Source organism: Lutjanus erythropterus, chromosome 1, assembly GCF_056507025.1.
Source record: "Lutjanus erythropterus isolate fLutEry1 chromosome 1, fLutEry1.hap2, whole genome shotgun sequence".
Lineage (NCBI taxonomy): Eukaryota > Metazoa > Chordata > Actinopteri > Lutjaniformes > Lutjanidae > Lutjanus > Lutjanus erythropterus.
In genome coordinates, this window is record NC_139317.1 from 1659633 (window position 1) to 1681646 (window position 22014).

Below are 22014 nucleotides of genomic sequence, written 5' to 3' on the forward strand. Positions count from 1 at the left end.
CTCTTTGTTTTGTTTTTGCCAGACAAACTCGTCCGTAAAACACAAAACAACCAATTAAAATAATTTGGAATCAAGATTTGGCAAACCTGAGCAGGATCTGCATTACCGTGGCAACCAGACTCCCACTGTACAGTGAAATGTCACACTCGTATCCTGCCAAATTTTAATCGCTCCTTTTTAAATTTGGGATCCTTTCATGTGATTGTGTTTAAAATGAATGTTGGCCAATAGATTGTTAGCAGATATTTGTCACTCTAAAAAAAATCAATTTTGGATTCAGACTCCATCAGTCAGTTGGGCTCAATTTCAAACAGCCTTAAGAGAACCATAATAACGTAGAACAAACTTCAATATGTGTCACTTAAATGTACTTTAGAGTCTGAGCTGTGTGTGTGTGTGTGGGTGGGGGTGGGGGCGGGGCGGGGGTGGTGGGGGTTCAGGGTCAGAGGCTGAGGAATGCATTACATCAGTGACGGGTTTCTATAAATATACCTGCACACTCTCTGGACTGGCCTGACTCGGGCAGCCGAACAGCTCTCGTCTCAGCAGGTTCCCGTCGTACTCTAGGAACGTCAGGTAGAGGTTCCTGAAGAACTCCACGTGTTTGTTCTTCACACGGAGCTTCTTTGGAGAGTTCCAGTGGATCACCTGCAAAACACAGCAGGGAGGTCACTCACTACAGTTACTTCATTTCAATGCAGGACATTTAATAATAACGTCAACATCATAGTTTTTATTCATCCTGTACTTATTATCAATAATTAAAGGCACTGTGGTGTCATTTAAGAATAAGCCAGGTATTGTTTCTGTAACAGGAACATGAACTGAACCCTGACAGAACCAGTTCAATTCCAGTTTGCGCACCCAATTTTCTGAGTGTTTCAACCAAAAATAAATTGGTTTGGCACCCAAAAAGCCATTTCTGAGCTGGAAACCAAGTAGTAAATTTTTATTGACCTGAAGTCAGAACCATGTCATATTCTACGGGTCACTGTACATCGTGCAACGCCCTCTGTTGATGACAGTCTCTATTACAATGGTTCCACTTAAATATGGTGGAAACATGGGCTGCTTCATGAAATATCAACAAGGTTCTAAGAATTTTGAACCAGGGATGTCACAAGAACCAAGACGATGCCAAGATTTTGAAAACGTTCATAGTAGAATGCAATTCTTCCGGACATGACAGGGACTGCATAAACGCTTGCAAGTGCTGCAGTCTGCTGTTAAATGCCAGAGGAAGGAAAGGAACGCTGACCACAACTGAACACCAACAACAACAACAACAACAACAACTACATGTGTAAGATAATCTGCAGCTGCAGCAGCCGCTCCGCTTCCACTCATTCAAAAGAACAAGTAGAGGTGCGCAGCGCAGATCGACCCAGTTAACTCACAGGGTGGGTTCAGATTGGCTTTCTAGAAAATATCACAGGTTAAAGTACAGTACAGACCTGCAGATGTACTACTATTCTGTTGAAAAGAGGGAAAGAATGAGGTAGACAGCAACAGACTTAACGTCTGAGCAGAAATCACTTTTGCATAACTTTCCAGACTAACAACCTGCTCTCCTGGCAGGCTCAGTAAATCTCCCCCTCAGTCTTTTGTCTCAGAACCTCAGCAGAGTTTTTATTTCAGGTGGCAAAGAAAAACAACAATGGCTGAATTTTATTCTCATTTTTGTCTTTCACTCTGGTATCAAATTAGGAATGAGATTCTTGGATGTTAAATAGTACTGGTATTGATTGTTAAATTTCTGGTGTTGTGACATCCCTCTCTTAAATGGAACCTAAGAGCCAGAGCTAATTTGGTGGAAATGCAGTATCTGATCAGCCTTGTTCACAAACATGGAAACACCTGCTCAAACCAAACAGCTAATTTTGAACTGTTCTGAGCATTTCCAAAAGAACAAACCTGCTCAGAAACCCAAAAACAGCGTTTTTTTTTTTTTTTCTTTGGGAACCAAAGTGGGTTCATGTTCTCCAGGTGGCTGTGCATTGTGCAGCACCCTCTGTTGATGACATCCTGGAACTCGCTGGTTCACTAGATAGCACTAAGGTTCCAAGAATCTTGAACAGAACTGTTTAATTTGATGGAAAAGGGGTATCTAAGTGTCTTGATGGTGTCCTGGTCTCTGCCCTCAGCTGTAAATCCTTGATTGATGCGTGTGCGTGCGCGCGTGTGTGTGCGCGTGTGTACCTTGAGGTCTGACACCTCGGTGTAGCACTGCTCGGAGCGAGTGTGATCAGACAGCTGGACGTTCCAGAAGCAGGGCAGCTGGTGCACCAGGACCGGGTTCTGCTTGATGAAGGCATTGAAGATGTCCTGCAGACAGAGTGAACAGACAGACAGCATGAAAAACACTGACAGCAGCTGTGTATACCACAGTGTATGGACAAACAGAAAACAGTTCATTGTTGTACAGGTTTGTCAGAATGGAAGCAGGACTGCGTTCCTGCAGCGTGAGTCATCGTGGCATTAAGATGAGGATAAAGGAGCCTCATCATCTCTCTGCTGGTTCCCCGGCAACCTTTGATTTACAGTCTGTAGGACTGTTTAGAGCGGCAGCCTCACTGTGTTCAGGTCACATTGTGTAATTTCAAATGCAATCAAGGTCTCTGGTAGAAGCAAACACTCTATAATAACTGGACTTATGACTAATGTGAGTGAACTGGAACTATGCAGCACAGATCAAAAAATAATCAGAGGTTCATACTGTACATTTGAGATGACTCTGATGGGTCTGACCTCCTTGAACTGTATAATAAAGAACATTCTCAAACTACCTGACACTTGTACTTTCACAGTTCACCCTTGAAACACGAGTGTCTGTGATTCCTTGAAGAAGTAAACAAAAGCAGCTTCTCGTTTTATAGGTGAGGATGGTGGATTTTGTCGGCTAAAATGACGACTCTCAAGCACATTTCATACGTGTTGGCTAATATAAGCTAATGCTAACTTGACTTTAGTCAGCTGAGAGTCTCCCGCTGATGTTTTAATGTTTCCATCTGATACTTTTTAAAATAAGAACCTATGAAAGTGTTTGTGTACCTGGCAGCTGTATATATTATATAACGTTACTGCTAAAAGACTGAGGATAAAGCTAGCTTACATCAGCTTAAACCTGAGACAGCGAGCCAGAATGAGATGCATCGTCGTCAACTCACTTTGATTCTGCATCAGCCTACATCGCCCTCCTCAAACCCCCACGGAACAAATGCAGATGCTGTGGTACTTATGGATTTACTGCTGCATATCAGAATGGCTATGAGCGCCCCAAATGACCGGGTTTTAAAGACATCTTGCATGAGCCCTGCTCTAGCAGGTAAGTTGACTTGACAACAGCAGAGACCAAACACAAAAACATCTGACAGTCCTCTCACTGGACTGGAGGCGTCCCTCACCTGATCAGCCAGCGATGTACTGAGCATGCTCATTAGCTCCCTCTCTGCCGTCAGCCGCCACATCTGCTCCCAACCGATTCGCCGCAGTCGCTCCAGGTAGAGAAGAATGACACCTGTGAGGAACAGAGAGTTGGAAACATGACTTCAACTTGTCTGAACCTCATCTGTAGAGGTCTGGAGACTCAAGTGTCTCTTTTTGATATCAAAAACAATGTTCTTGTAGTGATCAACTTAGATTCTGTCTCGGGTTGTGATGATATGTATTTTTTTTTTGGTACCATGGTGACAGAGCAACATAGTAGTGCAGGATAGCAGTTTTACTGGACTTTATTGAAGCATACTGTCGTTAGCATAGCGTAGCTCCTTTAAGGAATAAAGCAGTAACTAATTGTGTATGGCATGAAAATAAGCAGCAGGTGAGTGATGGTGCTGCTCACAGTGGAGCAGAAACTTAAACTCAGCTGTGTAGTTGTCAGTGTGGCAGTAAATGTACGGTTCAGGTTACAGTGTCAGTTAATAAATACTGCAGTGTCTTACTTTGTAATCAGCCTTGAAGTGTTTGTCTTCTTGGAAAAGTAGTAAAATAAATCCATGATAAATTCAACACTCACTGTCTCCTGCAGTTATTTATCTGTTTTCCATCTTGAAAACAGTTGTTGTTGTTATTGTTAGCATGTTGTTAGCTTCCCACAGAGAGTCCCAAGATGCCCTGGGTTAAGGCTGTGTTCCTAACAGTGCTGCTTCTTAGGTCTATTAATAGATTGATAGTCCTAATTCTGTCTTTTTTTAAGCAAACCGCTGCATGTTTTCAGTGAGGATGCGTCCACAAAAGCAGCTGTTACCTGTGTTGAAGCCTCGTCCCAGTGCAGGCCAGGGTTTGTGGTTCTTCCACAGGTTCCCCAGGTACCAGTCACTCTGGTTCTCTACCAGGCCGATCACCTGTTTATCTGCATGCAGGAGAACCAACAACAGTGATTAGCAAAAATCTTCAGATGTATGTGTTTATTTTCAGAAGTTTTGCCTACAGTGTCATAAACAATTCTACAACGAGAAACGGCTCATGTTTATGACATGAACCACATCATTTGACAGCAGCACAATAAAAAAAATAATGTTTAACAGATTATGGTTTTGTTTGGACATGTTGGACAGCAAAAGGTTAGGTCATTCAAATCAAATAATCATGGATGGAAATACATGTGCGGTCTGGTTTGTTCGTCTCTTAAAGCACCTTACAGACTTTAATAAAGGAACAGGGTGTGATACAGCTGGGTTCTCTCCAACGCCAAAAATAAAATTCTCCCAAGAGATGAACTTATATAATGTAACAGAAGAAATTTTCTTTTTATTCCATGATTGAAGATTTGGACACTTTCTATTCTAAAAAGTCTCTCCTCCAAATAATGTTGTTGATTTTTTTTTTATCAAAAGTTGTTACATATTTAAATCACATTGAAGTCATTTATTAATATGTAGATATGTTTCATTTACTCCCTGTAATTGGTCACCTCTTGTAGGTCTTGACATGAACTGCTTTAACTCTTAAATGCACTGTGTAATTACAACAAAGTTTTAATGACATGAGAACATATCAACTCCCAAATCTGACCTTCTATATATCTATATAGTGCTATAGGTGGTGCACCAGCAACATGCTCAGTTTAAAGGGATAGTTTGGATTATTTCAAGTATAGTTGCATGAGGCACTTCTCCAGAGTCAGTGTATGACCTACAGTAGATGGTGGTCAACACACCTCCAGCAGTGTAGTATGGGTGTCGGACGCTAAGCAGTGTACTGCTGTGAACAGGGTCAGCAGCAACATGTAATTTAGACACCTAAATTATCAGTATTAGTTTAAGTGTACAATACATATGGAATATTTTCACCACTTTACCTTGCTGTCGGGCAGATTTTTCCTGACAGGAAACTGACAGAATATAAGCCACATATCACTCTCTCTAAACCAACCAAACTCCAGTGACAAAATCAGCATTTCTATCTCACAGAACACAGGAGTTGCTGGTCTACTGCTGCATTGATTGGTTAGTTTGATTGTGTTATTGTGTGACTTCTGTGTTTAAATGGCTTAGTTCATATTCAACAAAGTCTCGCAATAACACAAACAAACTAACTGACCAACTTACTGCTGTAGACCAGCAACTCGTTCTGTTGTGTAAAATTACTGATTTTGTCAGTGGAGTTTGGTTGGTTTGGAGAGAGTGATATGTGGCTTATATAACAGTAGTTTTCTGTTGGAAAAGTCTGCTGTAGGTACTGACACACCGACTGTGGAGAAGAACCTCATACAATCACACCTCAAACAATTTGAACTAACACTTTAACATCACATTCACAGACAGGATTTGTTTCGTACACAATAAAATTCAAAACGCCTCACCGGTGAACTTCCTAAAGATGCCCCAGAGCTCGGCGATGTCGGTGGCGAAGGTGATGTCCGTGTCGAGGACGATGACCTTTGACAGGTCTGAGGGCAAAGCTTTGGTTAGCGTCAGCTTCATCAAGCCGTAAATACCTGAGTAATGTTTGTTGGGTATCCACGACACCTCGGACTGAAATGACACAGACAGAGAGAAGAAGATGATGGATCCAGTGTTGTTGATCACATGTGAGCTGTGTTCTCAGCGTGGGTTAACAACACAAAGCCACATTCAGCACTTTCTGGCAAAGGCACAGTGTATTTTTTTTTTTCTGGATCTGCAAACAGTGTCCTTTAATCAATTCTCTTGATTCAGAGTAATTGGATCTGCATAAGTGCATCATCTGCAAATATAATCGGCTTAGAGTCTCGTCTGTTTTCGCTCCAGTTTAATGTGAGTTAATGAAAAGTGAAGAGAGAGGCTGCAGGTCGAAGCATCTCAAACACAAAGGACTCATTGTTCAGCACAAAGACTTAGAGACGAGAATGTGATGATGTGAAGGAGGGGGGCGGTGCAGGCGGGTCGCGCACGCACACACACACACACACTCACACACACACACACACACACACACAAACACACACACACACACACAGGCTCGTTCCTCACATTCCCGTCACTCTGAGAGCACATTCATCAACTTGATGTTAAAATAAATGATTTGGTGTTTTTGTGCTGAAGTGTCTCTTGACGTTGGGAGGAAAGTGTTTCAGCAGCTCCGTTACAGATTTCTGCTGCTGCCGAGTGAGAACTTGTCTCATTGAGCTGATTGTCGTGTTTTAACTTGAAGTAGCACATTGCACAACTCCGAATCATCAGGTAAAAATCTTGTATCTGCAGAATGTGACAAGATAAACAGCTCTGCTTTGACCTTGCAGTGATTTTTTTAAAGCATTTCTTGGTAATTCTGTACTTTTTTTGGTTTCCTTTTTGAAGTTTAACCTCCGCACACATGTACCACACAGATCATGTTTTCTAATTTTCTTCCTCTTACTAAATGTTGAATAAATGAATCAATGACAGCTTTTTTTTTGTCAAAATACAAAAGATGACACTATGAAGAATATTATTGCAACGCATATGAGGGAAAATGAGAAGGGGGATATTTTATTTTGTTATCTGGGTCCTATGTTCTATGCAACCCGCTAACCCAAAACCATTATGTGCCATATAGAGCTGGGGAACATGGGACCCTTTGTCATCTTACCATTGTGTAAATCTGAAAAACTACAGTTGGTATAAAGTGACAAACAAAGAGATATTATGACCATCCTGAGTGCAGAACTGAGAAAAATGAGTTTTCTTGTTGTGGAGTCAAAATAGCTGCAGGCAGATAATTGTATATGTGTCAGTTTTATATCTTTATATCAGGTTATTGTTTCTACATATTAATTCTGACCTCTGATTTGACCTTTGACCTTATTTGGAAGTTCCTGTATTCTGCTTTTGCAGAGTGAACCAAAAAAATACAGACATACGCCTGTGCGCTCCACCTGTTTTCACATGATTGATAAATCATGGTATCAGGTGGAAGATGAATCCTGTCACTATCTTGTCAATTGAAAAATAAGTCCAAACGTGAAAACAGGTGGAGCGCAGGGACCTACTTTTCATCCAGCGATCAATTAGGCAAGAATTTTCCCACTAATTAATTTGTTGTTTGGTTCATAAAATGTCAGAAAATGTTGATCCGTGTTTCTAAAATTACAAGACGACGTCCTCAAATAACAATAATAATATCTGGTGAAATATGACACTGATTCATCATTTTTAATGTGTTTAGTGTTTCTAAACACATTAGTATTTCTGTCCAGGCTTGTTAACACATGGATGTTTATGAGTTACAGACTGATATGATTTACTTTGATGTGATCTCGGAGCTCCCTTCTCTCCTCCTCACTTGTATTTATTCATCAGTGTAAATGGAGGCTAAGCTGAACATTGACCCTCCTTCACATCCTGCAGGAACATCCAGCCAACACTTAAACAATCCTCTGATCTGATGTTAATGTGACATCTGACAGACACGTGAAGACGTGCGCCGTGTCCTCCTGTTTCAGGATTCCTGATGCGTCTGAACTGTGAAGGATCTGTCTTGATGTCTCTCAGTCTTTGATGCTCCTGAGGTGAATGTCTTCTGTTCTGGAGGTTTATAAATACATTTAACTCGGCTCGTCTGTGCCTCCTCACGGCTCAGAGATTCTCCTTTGATATGTTAAACGTGCTGTTTGACTTTGACTCACTTTGTCCTATCAGAGAGCAGGAGACGGGGCGGTTGTTTGAGACGAGGTAGGTTTATATGTGTGTTTTTTGTCGGCGTCCTCTCACCTTGAGTTCATCTGCGTCGTAGAAGCTGACTTGCACAGACGGGACCATCCAGGACTGAAACAGGGAACTCAGGATACGATTGGCTACTGTGTCTGTGATGAAATGAAAGTGAAGAGGATTTCTCCTGAGGAAGAGAAAGAAAAAGAGGCGTCAAGGTCAGGAGGGGTGGAAAAATCTCTGCCGACGCTGCTCCTTCTCTAAAAACATGTTTATCTGGTTGATAGTTTGGTATTTGGGGAAGGTTTTAATTTGACTGGTCCGGTTCAAACTATCCAGATTAGAAGATTATGGAATTAGGAGGACTACTTACACATTTTAAAGAATTTATTTAGATAATAGACAGCAATTTGTGCAGTTTTTTGTCAATGAAACAAAGTTTAAAAGGGTTAAATGTGGAGTCCCACAAGGGTCGGTACAAAGGCCCCAAACTTTTTTATTTTATATATTAATTAGATCTGCAAGGTGTTTCTACTATTTCTTTCTTTTTTGTTGTTGTTGTTGTTCTTTGTATGATTTAAAGACAGTTTCATACAGTGTATTATGTGAAATGGTCAAACTTAAGAGGTGGTTTCATGAAAATAAATTATCTTTGAGGAAGAAAGCGAAATTTTTGCAGGTCATCATGGACCACAAACTTACTTACAATCCTCATATAAAGGAAAAAGAAAAGTGTGTTATGCAATTTTTAACAAAGCAAAGGACAGTTGAGATTTTTCTGTACTTCACTTATTCTTCCATATTTTGCTTACTGCTCAGAGATGTGTGGCAACACGTATATGACGAATTTTATGTGTCACAGAAAAAAGAAATAAACTTATAAACAAGGTGAATGTAAGAAGAACAAACTGTTTAATTAAGTTTTTCAATCAACAAAATATTTCAGTTTCTACACATAATTTGACAGAAATGCATAAAGCCAGAAATAGATGAAGAATAATACCTGAAAGGCTGCAGAGGTTATTTATATTAAGTTCAAGTGACGAGGATCACAGAAGTAAATTTAATTTTAAAAGTCTGTATAAACGTTCTACATTAAATCAGATTCGTATTTTAATTGATATTATAATATCGTGTACAATTCTGTATTATATTTAATACCATGTGCTGTTTTTACATGAATTATCTGGTGCCGCTCTAACTTTGTATTACCTCTCAATATCACTGCCAATACTACTTTATTCATTTTTTTAGCTTACTTTTGTACTCACGTTATCTTACTTCTATTGTTATTCTATTTGACACTGTTTGAATTATATTATATTTGCTTATATTTGATACTCTAAAGTGAAATCTCTAGACAGTGATTTAAAATGCTGCTCAAATATTGTTGTGTTTAAGAAACTGTATAGAGAAAAAGTAATTGTACATTATGAATTTAGAATGTTTATGTTAAGATGATTATTATTGACTGTATTGTGAATTTTTATATCATCTGTGAAAAGAAAGAAGACCATCTGTATCTGTGAAAGAGGAAGGTAATGTAAGAATTTTCTTCTTCCTCCAGCTCCTCTTTCTGTTATAAGTGATTTGGGTTACAGTGCATTATTTATTTTTGTAAAATTGGTTTAATTTATTTCTGTCATTCCAATGTGTACTTTCCAAAACCAAACTAAAACGACTCCACCCATGCAGCTAATATCGCCTTAACCGTTCCAGCGCCGAGCCGCAACCACAACTTTCTGTCCTGTGGGAGCAGCAGTGTTGAAATATGACTAAGTTAAGAGCCTGATCACTGCCTGGAGGGGAGACTGCAGAAAATATATGAGTACGCTGGGTGAGGATCACTGGTTTATTCCTCTAACCCCAAGGCCAAACTGGCATCTTTTAAATATTTTAGAATAGATTTTTTGGGAAGGTTTTTTTAATCATTGCAGGAGGGTTATAATGATTTTACTTGTGTCTGTGGAAAACATGTTGGTCTGTATCTTCTCCACCTTAACCAACTCAGACCATCCACCAGCTTTACCTGTTGGTCCCCACTGAAGGCTTAAAAAACAGACTGAAAAGTGCTTTTATGGCTCATTATTTCCCCTTTACCTGACAAGCTTTCTCCCTCAAAACACTCACATTTTCTAAGAGGACGGGGGAAACAAACCACCCTCCCTCCCTCCCTCCCCCACCCTGCAGTTTGCAGCAAACAAGCTGCTTATGTCCCTCAAAGCAAATACAAATTACAACTCAAGCATAAACTTTGTGCATCATTCCTGCTTTTGGTTAGAGGATGGGTCTGATTATATTCTGGTAGAGACAGACAGACATGAACTTCAGGTCCCACTGAGCTACAACAATTTAAAAACGATGAAAATATCTGAAAAGCAGCATCGCTCTGAAAGCTCCAGTGACAAGAGGAAGCACTCAGTGCAGTTTTTGCAATTAAAATATGATTAAAATTTAAAAGATCATCCAAGTTCATTCTCAAACCAGCAGCACATCAAATAGTCTGAGGACAAATATAGCAGAAAAAAAGGATGTTTAAATCTTTAAAAGCATCTTTAAAAAGGAACAAAACATCAAATCCAAGAGAGCAGAGCTGATTGAGGTCAGAATCCAGAAAACAGCAGCAAAACCCTGAAATCTGCTCAAATATTTAAATCCTGAGCGTAAAAAACACACAAAGAGTCAGAAACAGGACAGCTGTGTCTTCACTGTAAAAAAAACATCTTGCATAAACATTGAACAGAATAAATGTCTACTTCATAGAATTTATCATTTTGTTTAATTTGAAACCTTTTCAGATTGGAGGGATCTGATGCTTAGAGACGCCCTTCTCCACCAATCTGATGAAAACAAACAAAACATTGTATGAGAGATTTTATCAAAATAATGAGAGGAGGAGGAGGTCACTCAGAGTTCAGGTCTCTGCCAGGCAACAGATGGTGAAGCACCTACTGCAATGACAACACAGCTGTCAGATGCAACCAGCTGAGATTTACAGTTTAGTGTCAGTTTTCTTTAAGATGCACAAAAGCAAACCGACAGCAAACTAGATAGATATACATATATATATATATCCAGGAAACATCAAGTGTCAGAATATACATATATGTACATATACATATATATATATACACATACATATATATACATACATATATACAAATATATATATACATACATATATACATACATATATACATACATATACATACATATATACACATACATATATACATATATATACATACATATATACATATATATACACATATATATACACATATACACATATACATATACACATATACATATATATATATATATATATATATATATATATATATATATATATATATATATATATATATATGTATATTCTGACACTTGATGTTTCCTGGAGCTGCGTGTCTCAGTGGAAGTTGTCTTTATTAAGAAGCTTCATGTTTTGGTACAGAGCTGATTAGATCGCCTCCAACAAATAAATTTCATTTCAACAAGTAAGAACTATCATGTTCAATTTCTCACATTTATAACAAACCAAATAAGTTCAGAGTTAAGCAATTTAGAGTTGATTTCACAGTGAAGTCTGCATCTCTGGTGGATCCTGAATGCTCCAATATGGCAGCCATGCAGATACATAGTGGAGATGACGATGAAAATAACAAAACAGGGATTTAATCTGGTACATATCAGGTATTAAATTAATTTGCAAGAACTCCGGTTTAAGATGAGACAAAACTTTTCTGTGGATGTCAGTTTTTGAGCCATGGCAAAGGCCAAAATGTGTCTTGTAACAGACTAGGTAAGCCTTGCTTTTAACCTAGCAGTTGTTGATGACTTGTGGCCACGACCGGCCTTTTAAAAAGAGTCGCTATAAAAACGAGCCAGTAAAATAGTTTTTTTCAAGGTTCTTTTGCAGCCAGAAGAGATCCTTGAGCACACATTCCTAAATGTAAACATGACCTATTGCATGATCTCCCTGAAGCGTATTCCTGCTGTAGTCTCAGGGTCATTTTTTAAAATAACTTACAGGATGTTTTTTTCATCACACGGGTAGAACTGGGCTTCCACAGATGCTGGTATGAAGCGAGTTCGGGCTACTTAAGAAGTTTCAATGAAGGTCAACCTTTTATTTTCAATGTCTTTCTATATTTCTCTCTCTGATACTATTCAAGGATTCAAACATCTGTACAGATCCAGGTTATAGACGGGTCAACTTGAAAGAAAGAAGAAAACAGACGAAGTGGAGGCAAAAGAAGTTTACAGATTCAGGGACACAGAGGCAGAGGAAGAGATCAAGGAAAGGTCGACGAAATAAAAAAATCAGTGTGAAACATTTTCCCGTCTGAATGAAACAACTCACCTGTGAAAGAGGACGGACTTGACCAGCGTGACCACGTCTCTGCTGGCGTTGTGACCGGCACAAACGCACGCTACATGGATCAGCTGCGGACACAGAAGACAGGACGAGTTTATCAGCTCAGAGGCAGCAGGAGTCACTTCGCTTCACCCGTCCACGCTTTAACACTCTGGGTGACGACAACTTTTCATCACATGTTCACAGCATCCTTCTCTCTGTTTGTCAGGCCTCTGTCTGTTTTTAGCAGACTGTAATGACAACTTTTCACTTTTCAACGCCTGATTTGTGAATTTTGGCTTTTGTGAATCTAAAAAAACTGAAGCTCCACTTTTCAGCTTCTGACAGCTCACACTTCAGGACATTCACACCCTCTCTGATGTGAAATTTCATATTTAGCTTCTCAGATATGTACGATTTCACATCACTTGCTTTTTAGCAGCAAAAGTCTTTGAAAAGTTGGAGCTCAAACGCTGGGAGCCACTTCAAAGAGCGAGCGTGTTCCCTCGAAGATCAGTCCCTGTCAGCTCGCTGCTGCCTCCTCCATCGATTCATCTGCATGAACTGCTGTGAAACACTGAGCTGTGCCGGTACGTTCACCACAGACAGACACATAAGCCTTCTTTTACATATATTTTTCATGCAACACAATCATTGTTCTATCAGCACTGCTTGTATCTACCATATAAATGTCCTGTGTCGTACCGCTGTTTTCATCTGTTTGTTACATTTTCAAAAGGTTATTTTCATGTTGCCATCAGCAGAAGTTGTGAATAGTATCACCCAAGAATCACTCAAGTCAATTTTATTTTCAGAAAGAGCAGAACTAGACTGTGCTCATCACAATATAATTTAGATCAAACAATTCTCACAATGAGGAAGCACTTGAAGTGGCGAGGAAAATCTCTGTATGGATAATACTTTTATAATCGCTTTGTGACTCTGAATCGAGTTGAATCTTGAGGTGCCAAGAGATTCTCCACCTCTATTGCACAGGCAGAAACCTCACACAGAACCAGGCACTGGGCGGGCAGCTATGTGCCGCAGCTGGTTAGGTTTTTTCATTAGCCCTCTGTTCAGGTTCCACAGCAGAGGAGAAGGTGAATAGTAAGTTTGTCAGTGTGGCAGTAAATGTACAGTTCATATTATGGTGTGTCAGTTAAAAAAAAAAATGCTGCAGCTTCTCAAGACTAACACAAGTCTCGTCTGTTGCATCTGAGTTTAGCCCTGAGACCTTGGTAACAACCCCGCCCACATCTAAGAGTACTGTCAGCAGCAGGATACAAAGACTTTGAGTACATGTAGATGAGGAGACTACTCTCAAAGTGTTTGATGGAAACTCGGCATTAAAAGTGACGCTTTGAGTTAAATGCCATCATCAGTACACTAACATGCCCACAATAACAATGCAAAGATGCTGATGTTTAATGTTCTTGATCTTAGTTTAGAAAGTTAGCATGCTAACATTTGCTAATTAGCACTAAACACAAAGTACAGCTAAGGCTGATGGGAATGGCATTAAAAAGTAAGGTGGCTCTGCATTAAAATCATACAACAAGATGCCCCACACAGAGATCTGGTATTTAACCACTCTCCTAAATCAGTCACAGGGTGTAGTATTAAAATAAACCACTGCATACTGAGCTGACTTCACTGTGACTTTATTAAGAGTGAACAACACCTTTCAGCTGAGGCTAAAATGAACCTGAAGAAACTGCAGGAGAAATGCATCACTGGCTTTTCATAAAGTCACAGTAAAGTCAGCTCAGTGTGCGGTGGTTTATTTTGACACTTCACCCATGACGTTCCTTTGACAGAGCAGCACCTGATCGCTAATACAGGCTGTGCAGACGGAGGTTTGTTTTCAGTCACAGGGTGAATTAAACTCCAGGTAACAAGAGAACACACTGATGCTCAGTGTGGTCCAATAATAATGGTAACTTTGTTTAGTGACTTTTGTATCCATTGGTATGTTACACCACTCTGAGGTGTTATTTTTGTGTACAGTTGTTTGCAGATGTTTGCAGCAGGTGGGTGTGTTCACTGTTTTGTTTCCTGACCTCACACTTCTGGACGGTGGGCGATCGGGGACACTCCGTGTGGTTGTTCTTCTCCTCCGCCGTGTTGTCCCCGTCCTCCGGTCCCGTGTCCGCGGAGGCTCCCCACTGCTGGTTGCCATAGTTACCCTCCGGCGGCTGGGCGGCGGTGCCTTGCGACTGGCTGAGCTGCAACCGGATCTGCCGGTTCTCTTCCTCCACCTCTCGGACCCGCGACTCGAGGACGGCTCGCTCCAGGACCCGAGCTGCTGGAGTGTCGGCCAGACAGGGGGCGAGGAGGAGGGAGCGACCATCTGTGGAAGGAGACGGGGAGACGATCAGAATCAGAACATCACAAGATCTTTGGTGAAACAAGTCAGTAGAGACAGAGAGATATTTTCTTGATCCAGAAGGAAATTTAGGCATCCGGTAGCTTATACAACACACTCAGAGAGCACCAAGAACAACACACAACAATAAAAAATACAGTTAAAATATGCTAATGGAGGTAGTGTCAGGAAAAATGGTTAAACAGTGCGAGTAAGGTTGTGCAAAAAAGTTGGAGAGAAAAAGAGTAAAAAACATACTACACACACAGAGCTACTGGAGAGTGTTCCTTGATGGACAGTTGGTGGCGATAATGTACCAAGAACTGTAACAATAAAATAAATAAATAAATAAATAAATACAGGAAATGTATTTTTGTGAGAAGAATTAAATCTAAACCAAAGTCACATTTCCATCACTGGAACCAATGGAACCTTTGGAAGAACTTGGTGCCTTTCCTCTGTAGGGTCTCAGTTAAGTTCCAGGGGCATTATTTTACCATCAGAAACTCTCTGCTCTCGGGGGAGTATTTTCCAGAGCTACAGGAGGTGAGGCTTATGGTGCTGATTTTTTGGAGTACTTATGCCATGGACAGATTCATGTTTGCTTTTGTTGCACAAAAAATGTGTGTGTCCGATGTGTGTCAGTTGCTTTATATGGTGTGATATGGTGAGAGAGCCATCAGGTTTTCATATGTCAGCCGATGGTTTTGCCAGGTTTTTAGACCGTGATGAAAACACAGACAACAACATGCTGAAGGACCATTTTACCAGAAACTAAAACTTTTTGCTTTGTTTGCAAGAAAACTACACAGAGTAGCTTTCAGTACAACATCATAAAATATTGGCAAAATGCAACTGCAAATTGGTCCATCCATCACTTCAGTCTGAGCTGAAATATCTCAACAACCACTGGATGGATTATAATGAAACTATTGTTCAGACCTTCATCTTCCCCTCAGGACATTTAAAATAGTTTTAACATTTACATTGTGTCATTTTAATGTGTCCACTACTTTCATTTGTGACCAAAAACCTGCAGAACATTCCCATCAAACTCCGCTGTAGCCCGCTTTGTGTAAATTAGCAAATGTTAGAATGCTAACATCCAAATTTTAGTTGGTAAAAATGGAAAACATTGTACCTGCTTTACATCAGCAGATGTTAGCATTTAGCTCCAAGCTCAGCTCACAGCCTCCTGTGGTTACACTGCAGCTGTTGTAATTAAACTAACCAATAATATATGATCTACACTACTACAGATTTATATTTCAACATACACTTTCGATTTTGTTCATTAAGCAGCATGGTGTGATCTGTGACATTCCCTGAACATACAAACATAATTTACTGTAAATCAAATTCAATTCAATTTAAATGAGGCCTCAGAAATGAGTCAGTAAAAGACAAAGTGATTTATTCAAATGTATTCAAAGCAAATGCATCTTTGCCAGCACTCATATTTTTATTTTTATTATTAAGTAACAAGCTGCCATGCAGCCAGCACTGAGGCACTCTGGGAATGTTCACACCCCGGTCTGTCAGAGAGGAGCGAGGGATGGAGGAAGGTGGAGAAAGAGGAGAAGAAGAAGTGTGATGAGCCAATTTTCGAGTGTGAGACTCAGGAGGACGTGTTGCTCAAATTTTCTCTGCATGTTTTGCAGAGTAAAGCAGGAAAACGTGACCGCAGCGTCGCTGACGTCAGCTGCAGGTTGACGAGTTCACGTTTCCACGTTTCTGTCGTCTGTCAGCTGCAAAGTTTTGAGTAACAGAAGCTGGAGTCTGTTCACAGCTGCCATCCTCAAAATATAACTGTGAATATTCATGTTACCTTTAGTGAAAACATCTTTATTTCCTTTTCTGATTCGAGCCTTTCTATCTTCCATAGAAATGTACAGTTTTGAGGTTCTTTATTTGCATTATTTCCATGTTATGACTCTTTGTACTTCTGCTCAGTGACAGATGTTATACTTACAACTCTAATGCATTTATCTGACAGCTGTATTTACTTTGCAAATCATCATTCCAGTAGTTTCATATAAAGCCTATTATTTTTTAAGTATTTTAGAGGGATTTTAGTGCCTTTACTTTTGTAGTTTATCTGGAGAGAGGCAGGAAAGTGTGGAGAGAGAGTGAGAGGATGACGTGCAGCAAAGGGCCACAGGCTGGAATCGAACCAGCTGAAGACCTTACCTCTGTACATGACATGCACACTCTATCAGCTGAGTGCCCGTAAACTATATATTATTTAAAGTGGCCATTATTCATATTTTTACGGGAGCAATGTGACAGTTTGTTGGGTATCTCTGTAGTGATGAACCTCTGCTCAGCTTTACGGTGAGTTTTATCTCATCGTCTTTCTGACTGTAGTAGGTTTGGTCAGTATGAAGTTTTTACAGTAAACCAGGATATTAAGAAATCACAACAGTATGATTTTAAATACTGTCAAAAATACAGAAGCTCCTCTTTCTATTAAACCGATACAGAGATGCTATATTTTGGTGATGTAATGTGCAGCATGTACCAGCAGAGGTCAGTCTCTCTCCTGCTGGACAAGGCAGAAGATGGCGTCTGGGGGATTAAGTTACAGGACTAACTAATAAAAGAGAAAAACGCTGCAGACCACTGATTGGTCAGAGGAGCGCTAACCCTTTTAATGCCTGATCAAATCATGTTTTTGTAAAAATCTCAGAGAGTTAACGGAAATCTGGGACATAACTTTAAAGAGAATTAATTGGCTGATTATTGTCTTGATTAATCGCTTAATAGTTGTTGGGTATATTGTCAGAAAAGCATTAAAAATATCGATCAGTGTTTCCTAAAGCCAAAGATGACGTCCTCAAATGTCTTATTTTGCCCACAACCCAAAGTTATCCAGTGTTTATTCAGTCTATTTTGACAGTTTTTCTGAAAAAGTTACTCAAACAGACTAATCTATTATCAGAGTAGTTGGCGATTAATTTAATTATTGATCAGTTTTTGCAGCTCTGGCTTTTAAATCATGATGTTGCGATGGTGGAAGGCTCAGTGGTCAATAACTGTCGGTCCATCAGCTCAACTCCAACGCAGTATCCATACCAGTAACACACCAGGAAGGTATGAAAAAATATCTACCGGCCAACAGTCTGGACACAACTTTTCTGTTCTGCTTTACTCTCAGTGTTCTCATGGTTCTCATCGTCGTTTTCAGAGAAAAGGCTGAACGAAGCTGCTGCACAAAACCAGCTCAGACAGCCCTAATTTACAACAGCAAATCAGACCAAATGACTGAATCATGTTATTTATTAATATAATGATGGAAAGTTGTTTGTTAACATACCTGGTGACTGAGACTGAACAGTTTTCACCAAAAGAGGCAATTCAGAAAAAGTTAGCAGTGACTTTTGACATAAGATCTTTTATTAACATTTAATTTAAATCAGTCTTCCCCTCACCTTAACTAAAGTGCTTTTGTTGAGACCAAACCACCGAAGTCTGGAGTCTGAAACCCATAAATGTTCTGTTTCATTCACTCAAAGTTTGTCTGTTTGTTTGATCAACACTCTTTTCTTCCTGTCTCTCATACATTCATACAGTCCTCTGTTTCTCCTCCACCTCCTCTCTAACATTCTTTTTCTTCTTCTTCTTCTTCTTCTTCTTCTTCTTCTCACCTCTCTCTATCCTCCTCTTCCCTTTTTCTTCCTCTCTGTCCCTTATCTTCATTCTCTCTTTCACTCCTCCTCCACTCTCATTCCCTCTCTAACCCTGTTGTGCAGCAGCAGCTGGCCCACAGCTGAAGTGAGGCATGCTGGGAATGTTCACACCCTCATCTGAGGGCAGACAGAGAGGACAGTGACAAGCAAAGAAAGATGGAAAGAAGGAAGCTCCTTCATTATTAGTATTACCTGCAAAATTTTATATGGTATAAAATCTTACACTAAAAAAATACAGTATACTGTGTATGCTTCAATAAATAAGCAGCGTTTTATTGGCTGATGGAGCAACTTTATACACTGCTGGGTGGTTAATTTACTGTAATGCTTTTATACACTCGTGCATGTGTGCGTTTTACATTTTGTTAATCTGTCAGATTAATGTAGTGTAAGGCTGAACAATTTTCAGAAAATATGTAATTGCAATTATTTTGACGGATATTACAATTGTGATATGATTTGCAATATTAGAGGTAATGATAATTTTTACATCATTATTCTTATTTTGATTGAAAAACATGTTAAAATGTCTACGATGTGATTTTTTTTGCAAGAATCTGTAATAAATGAGTCTGTAGAATGAATTTGCAGGACAGGACATTATTTCAATTAATTTTTTGACACATTTTGCCTTTAACAAATATTGCACCTCCTGTGATTTGAAAATTGCAGAAACACATATTTTAATTTCAATAAAGTTTTGATGAGTTGTGCAGCCCTAATGTAGTGGAGTAAAGAGTACAGAATGTTTTCTTCTGCAGTGTTTGTAACAATAAAATATGTAATGTACAAATACCTCAGTACTGCACTTAAGCACAGCGCTCAATTAAATGTACTGTTTTCTCTGAATTTATATTTTCTTCATTCTATTTTCCATTTTTTTCTATTTTTATTCTTTCTATCTGTTTTGTTTATTCCATTCTTTGTTTTTTCCCTTGATCTCAATGGCGCCTCACATTTTGAAATGAAGTATAAAAACCAGTACTGTGTTACCTTGCACCACTGCATACAGTGTATGTGGGTCTGTACAGCGTATATAATGTCTTTACATTCTGAATCACATTATAAACCTTGTAAAAATACTTTGGCAGCTGAGCCGAACTGTTTGTGAGGAAAGATGAGACGGAGAGCGAAGGGCAGGAGGAAGAGGAGAAACTTGACCTGAGACGACAGATAGAGTGACTACAATCTGATCTGCAGTTAGTCAGAGAGACAGACAGACAGACAGACAGACAGACAGGCAGGCAGACAGACAGACAGACAGACAGACAGACAGGCAGGCAGACAGGCAGACAGAGACAGACAGGCAGGCAGACAGACAGACAGGCAGGCAGGCAGACAGACAGGCAGACAGGCAGGCAGGCAGGCAGACAGACAGGCAGGCAGGCAGGCAGGCAGACAGGCAGGCAGGCAGACAGACAGACAGGCAGGCAGGCAGGCAGGCAGGCAGGCAGGCAGACAGACAGACAGACAGACAGACAGACAGACAGGCAGGCAGGCAGACAGACAGGCAGACAGGCAGGCAGGCAGGCAGACAGACAGGCAGGCAGGCAGGCAGGCAGACAGGCAGGCAGGCAGACAGACAGACAGACAGGCAGGCAGGCAGGCAGGCAGGCAGGCAGGCAGACAGACAGACAGACAGACAGACAGGCAGGCAGGCAGACAGAAGCTGCTGGTTATTTGTGAAGCGACATGTTGCAGCTCAGAGCTCAGATTCTGTCCAGAAGTGTGAATCCATCATGGACACACAGCAGCACCGTGACCACATGTTGAACTCAGAGAGAAAAAAAAATCCTGTTTCCCTCCAAGAATGACTGCTAACCTCAATGTGTACATTAAATACTGAATATGACCAGGAACTGTGTGATATCTCATAAAAACATGTGCAGCCTTAAGTCACGCTGCACTCAACCACAACAAATCAGTGTGAGGACGGGACTTTAAATTCAACATTTAAAGGAGAAATGTGCTCTTTAAGAAAAGTCCTGCAGCAGGACTTTGGTCTGAAAAACTGTAAGTGTTCTTACATTATGTCATAAGAACAGGGATGAGATTTCCAAAGATAATTCATCCAGCTGTCCAAGATGCAGAACCTCAGAAGGAACATTCATACAGATGTTTTGGCAACGTCATGTTGAAAAGTTTCTGGAATTCAGTTCATTCACTGAATTTAATTTAAACTTTTGTTTGCATTTATTACACAATTTACCAGATTTCCAATTAGATCCAAAAAATATCAGAATATTAATCACCACAGCAAAACAATATATACTTTTATTTTGGAAAAATGAGTCTCCTCCTACTTTTCAGCTGTTCCTTCATCAGTTATCACAATTCCTCGCATTAGAGAGACTGACTTTAGACAAAAATGATCAGGGACATATTTTTCTCTAATCTTTCTTTAATCTCCACTATTTTCTTACCTTTCAAGAGGAGATCAATAATGGAGTCAGACATTTTCTGGACTCTTTAAACCTGGACTTCACCAGTCACGAGTATGGATTATGAAGTTATTGTTTTTCTCATCGTTTTTTTTATTTTATTCCTTTATTATTATTTTAATGTTTTGTTTTGTGCAATCCTAAGTATAATTATTTAAATGTGTTTTCCTGTCGGTCTGTGTGTGTTTGTGTACTCAGGTGTATGAGGGTGGAGGGACGGGATGAGGGACAGGCGGAAACTCAGTGGACTTTGTCACTTATCAGTGCTGGTTTATGGCTCACTCTTTGGAAAACAAAAAGAACAGGGGTGAGATTTTGGAGGAATTTATGTGATACTTTATGACCTCACAGGCTGAAGCGCTGGGATATTGAAATAGAAAAGATGCCTCCAACCAGAGAACCCAAGAATAAAGAATAGAAACAGTGAGAGGCTGTGTGTGTGTGTGTGTGTGTGTGTGTGTGTGTGTGTGTGTGTGTGTGTGTGTGTGTATATGTGTGTGTGTGTGTGTGTGTGTGTGTGTGTGTGTGTGTGTGTGTGTGTGTGTGTGTGTGTGTGTGTGTTAACATAACAAGGTCCTTGTTATGTCAACATCTCCATCACCATGGAAATCAATAAAAACACCACAGGGTGCACATGAATCAGAGGAGACAAATTCATTCATTAATAAAACACAAATGCACTGAAATGCTGTAATGTGTCAGAATCCCTGCTGCTTAATAAATTATTCTCTAAATTGTTATCTTATTTCAGATTTTCAAATGTGAACATTTTCTGGTTTCTTTACTTCTCTTATGACGGTAAACTGAATATCTTTGTGTTTGGGACTTAAGACATTTGAGGATGTCGACTTGAACGATGGAAAACATTTTTCACCATTTACTGACATTTTACAGACCAAACCGCTAATCAATTAATCATTGATTAATTGAGAAAATTATTGACAGATTAATTAATGATGAAAAAAATCATTAGTTGCAGCCCTGGCAGGACCCCACCCTCCACCTGCACCCTCTTCTTTTCTCATTATTTTGTTGCTTGTGACACAAAACATAC

The 22014-nt window shown here is 39.8% G+C and overlaps 1 protein-coding gene across 1 annotated transcript in view; it reads right to left on the minus strand.

Moving 5' to 3' along the window:
- large2 (LARGE xylosyl- and glucuronyltransferase 2) overlaps positions 1-22014 on the minus strand; it is a 111513-nt gene that overhangs the window by 7609 nt on the left and 81890 nt on the right. The window contains exons 4-11 of the mRNA XM_084714556.1: positions 14526-14815; positions 12472-12554; positions 8172-8295; positions 5804-5975; positions 4247-4351; positions 3405-3517; positions 2200-2325; positions 493-648 (exon numbers count right to left, since the gene is read on the minus strand). Coding sequence (XP_084570682.1) covers positions 493-648; positions 2200-2325; positions 3405-3517; positions 4247-4351; positions 5804-5975; positions 8172-8295; positions 12472-12554; positions 14526-14815 — 1169 coding nt within the window. The remainder of the gene's footprint in view (positions 1-492; positions 649-2199; positions 2326-3404; positions 3518-4246; positions 4352-5803; positions 5976-8171; positions 8296-12471; positions 12555-14525; positions 14816-22014) is intronic.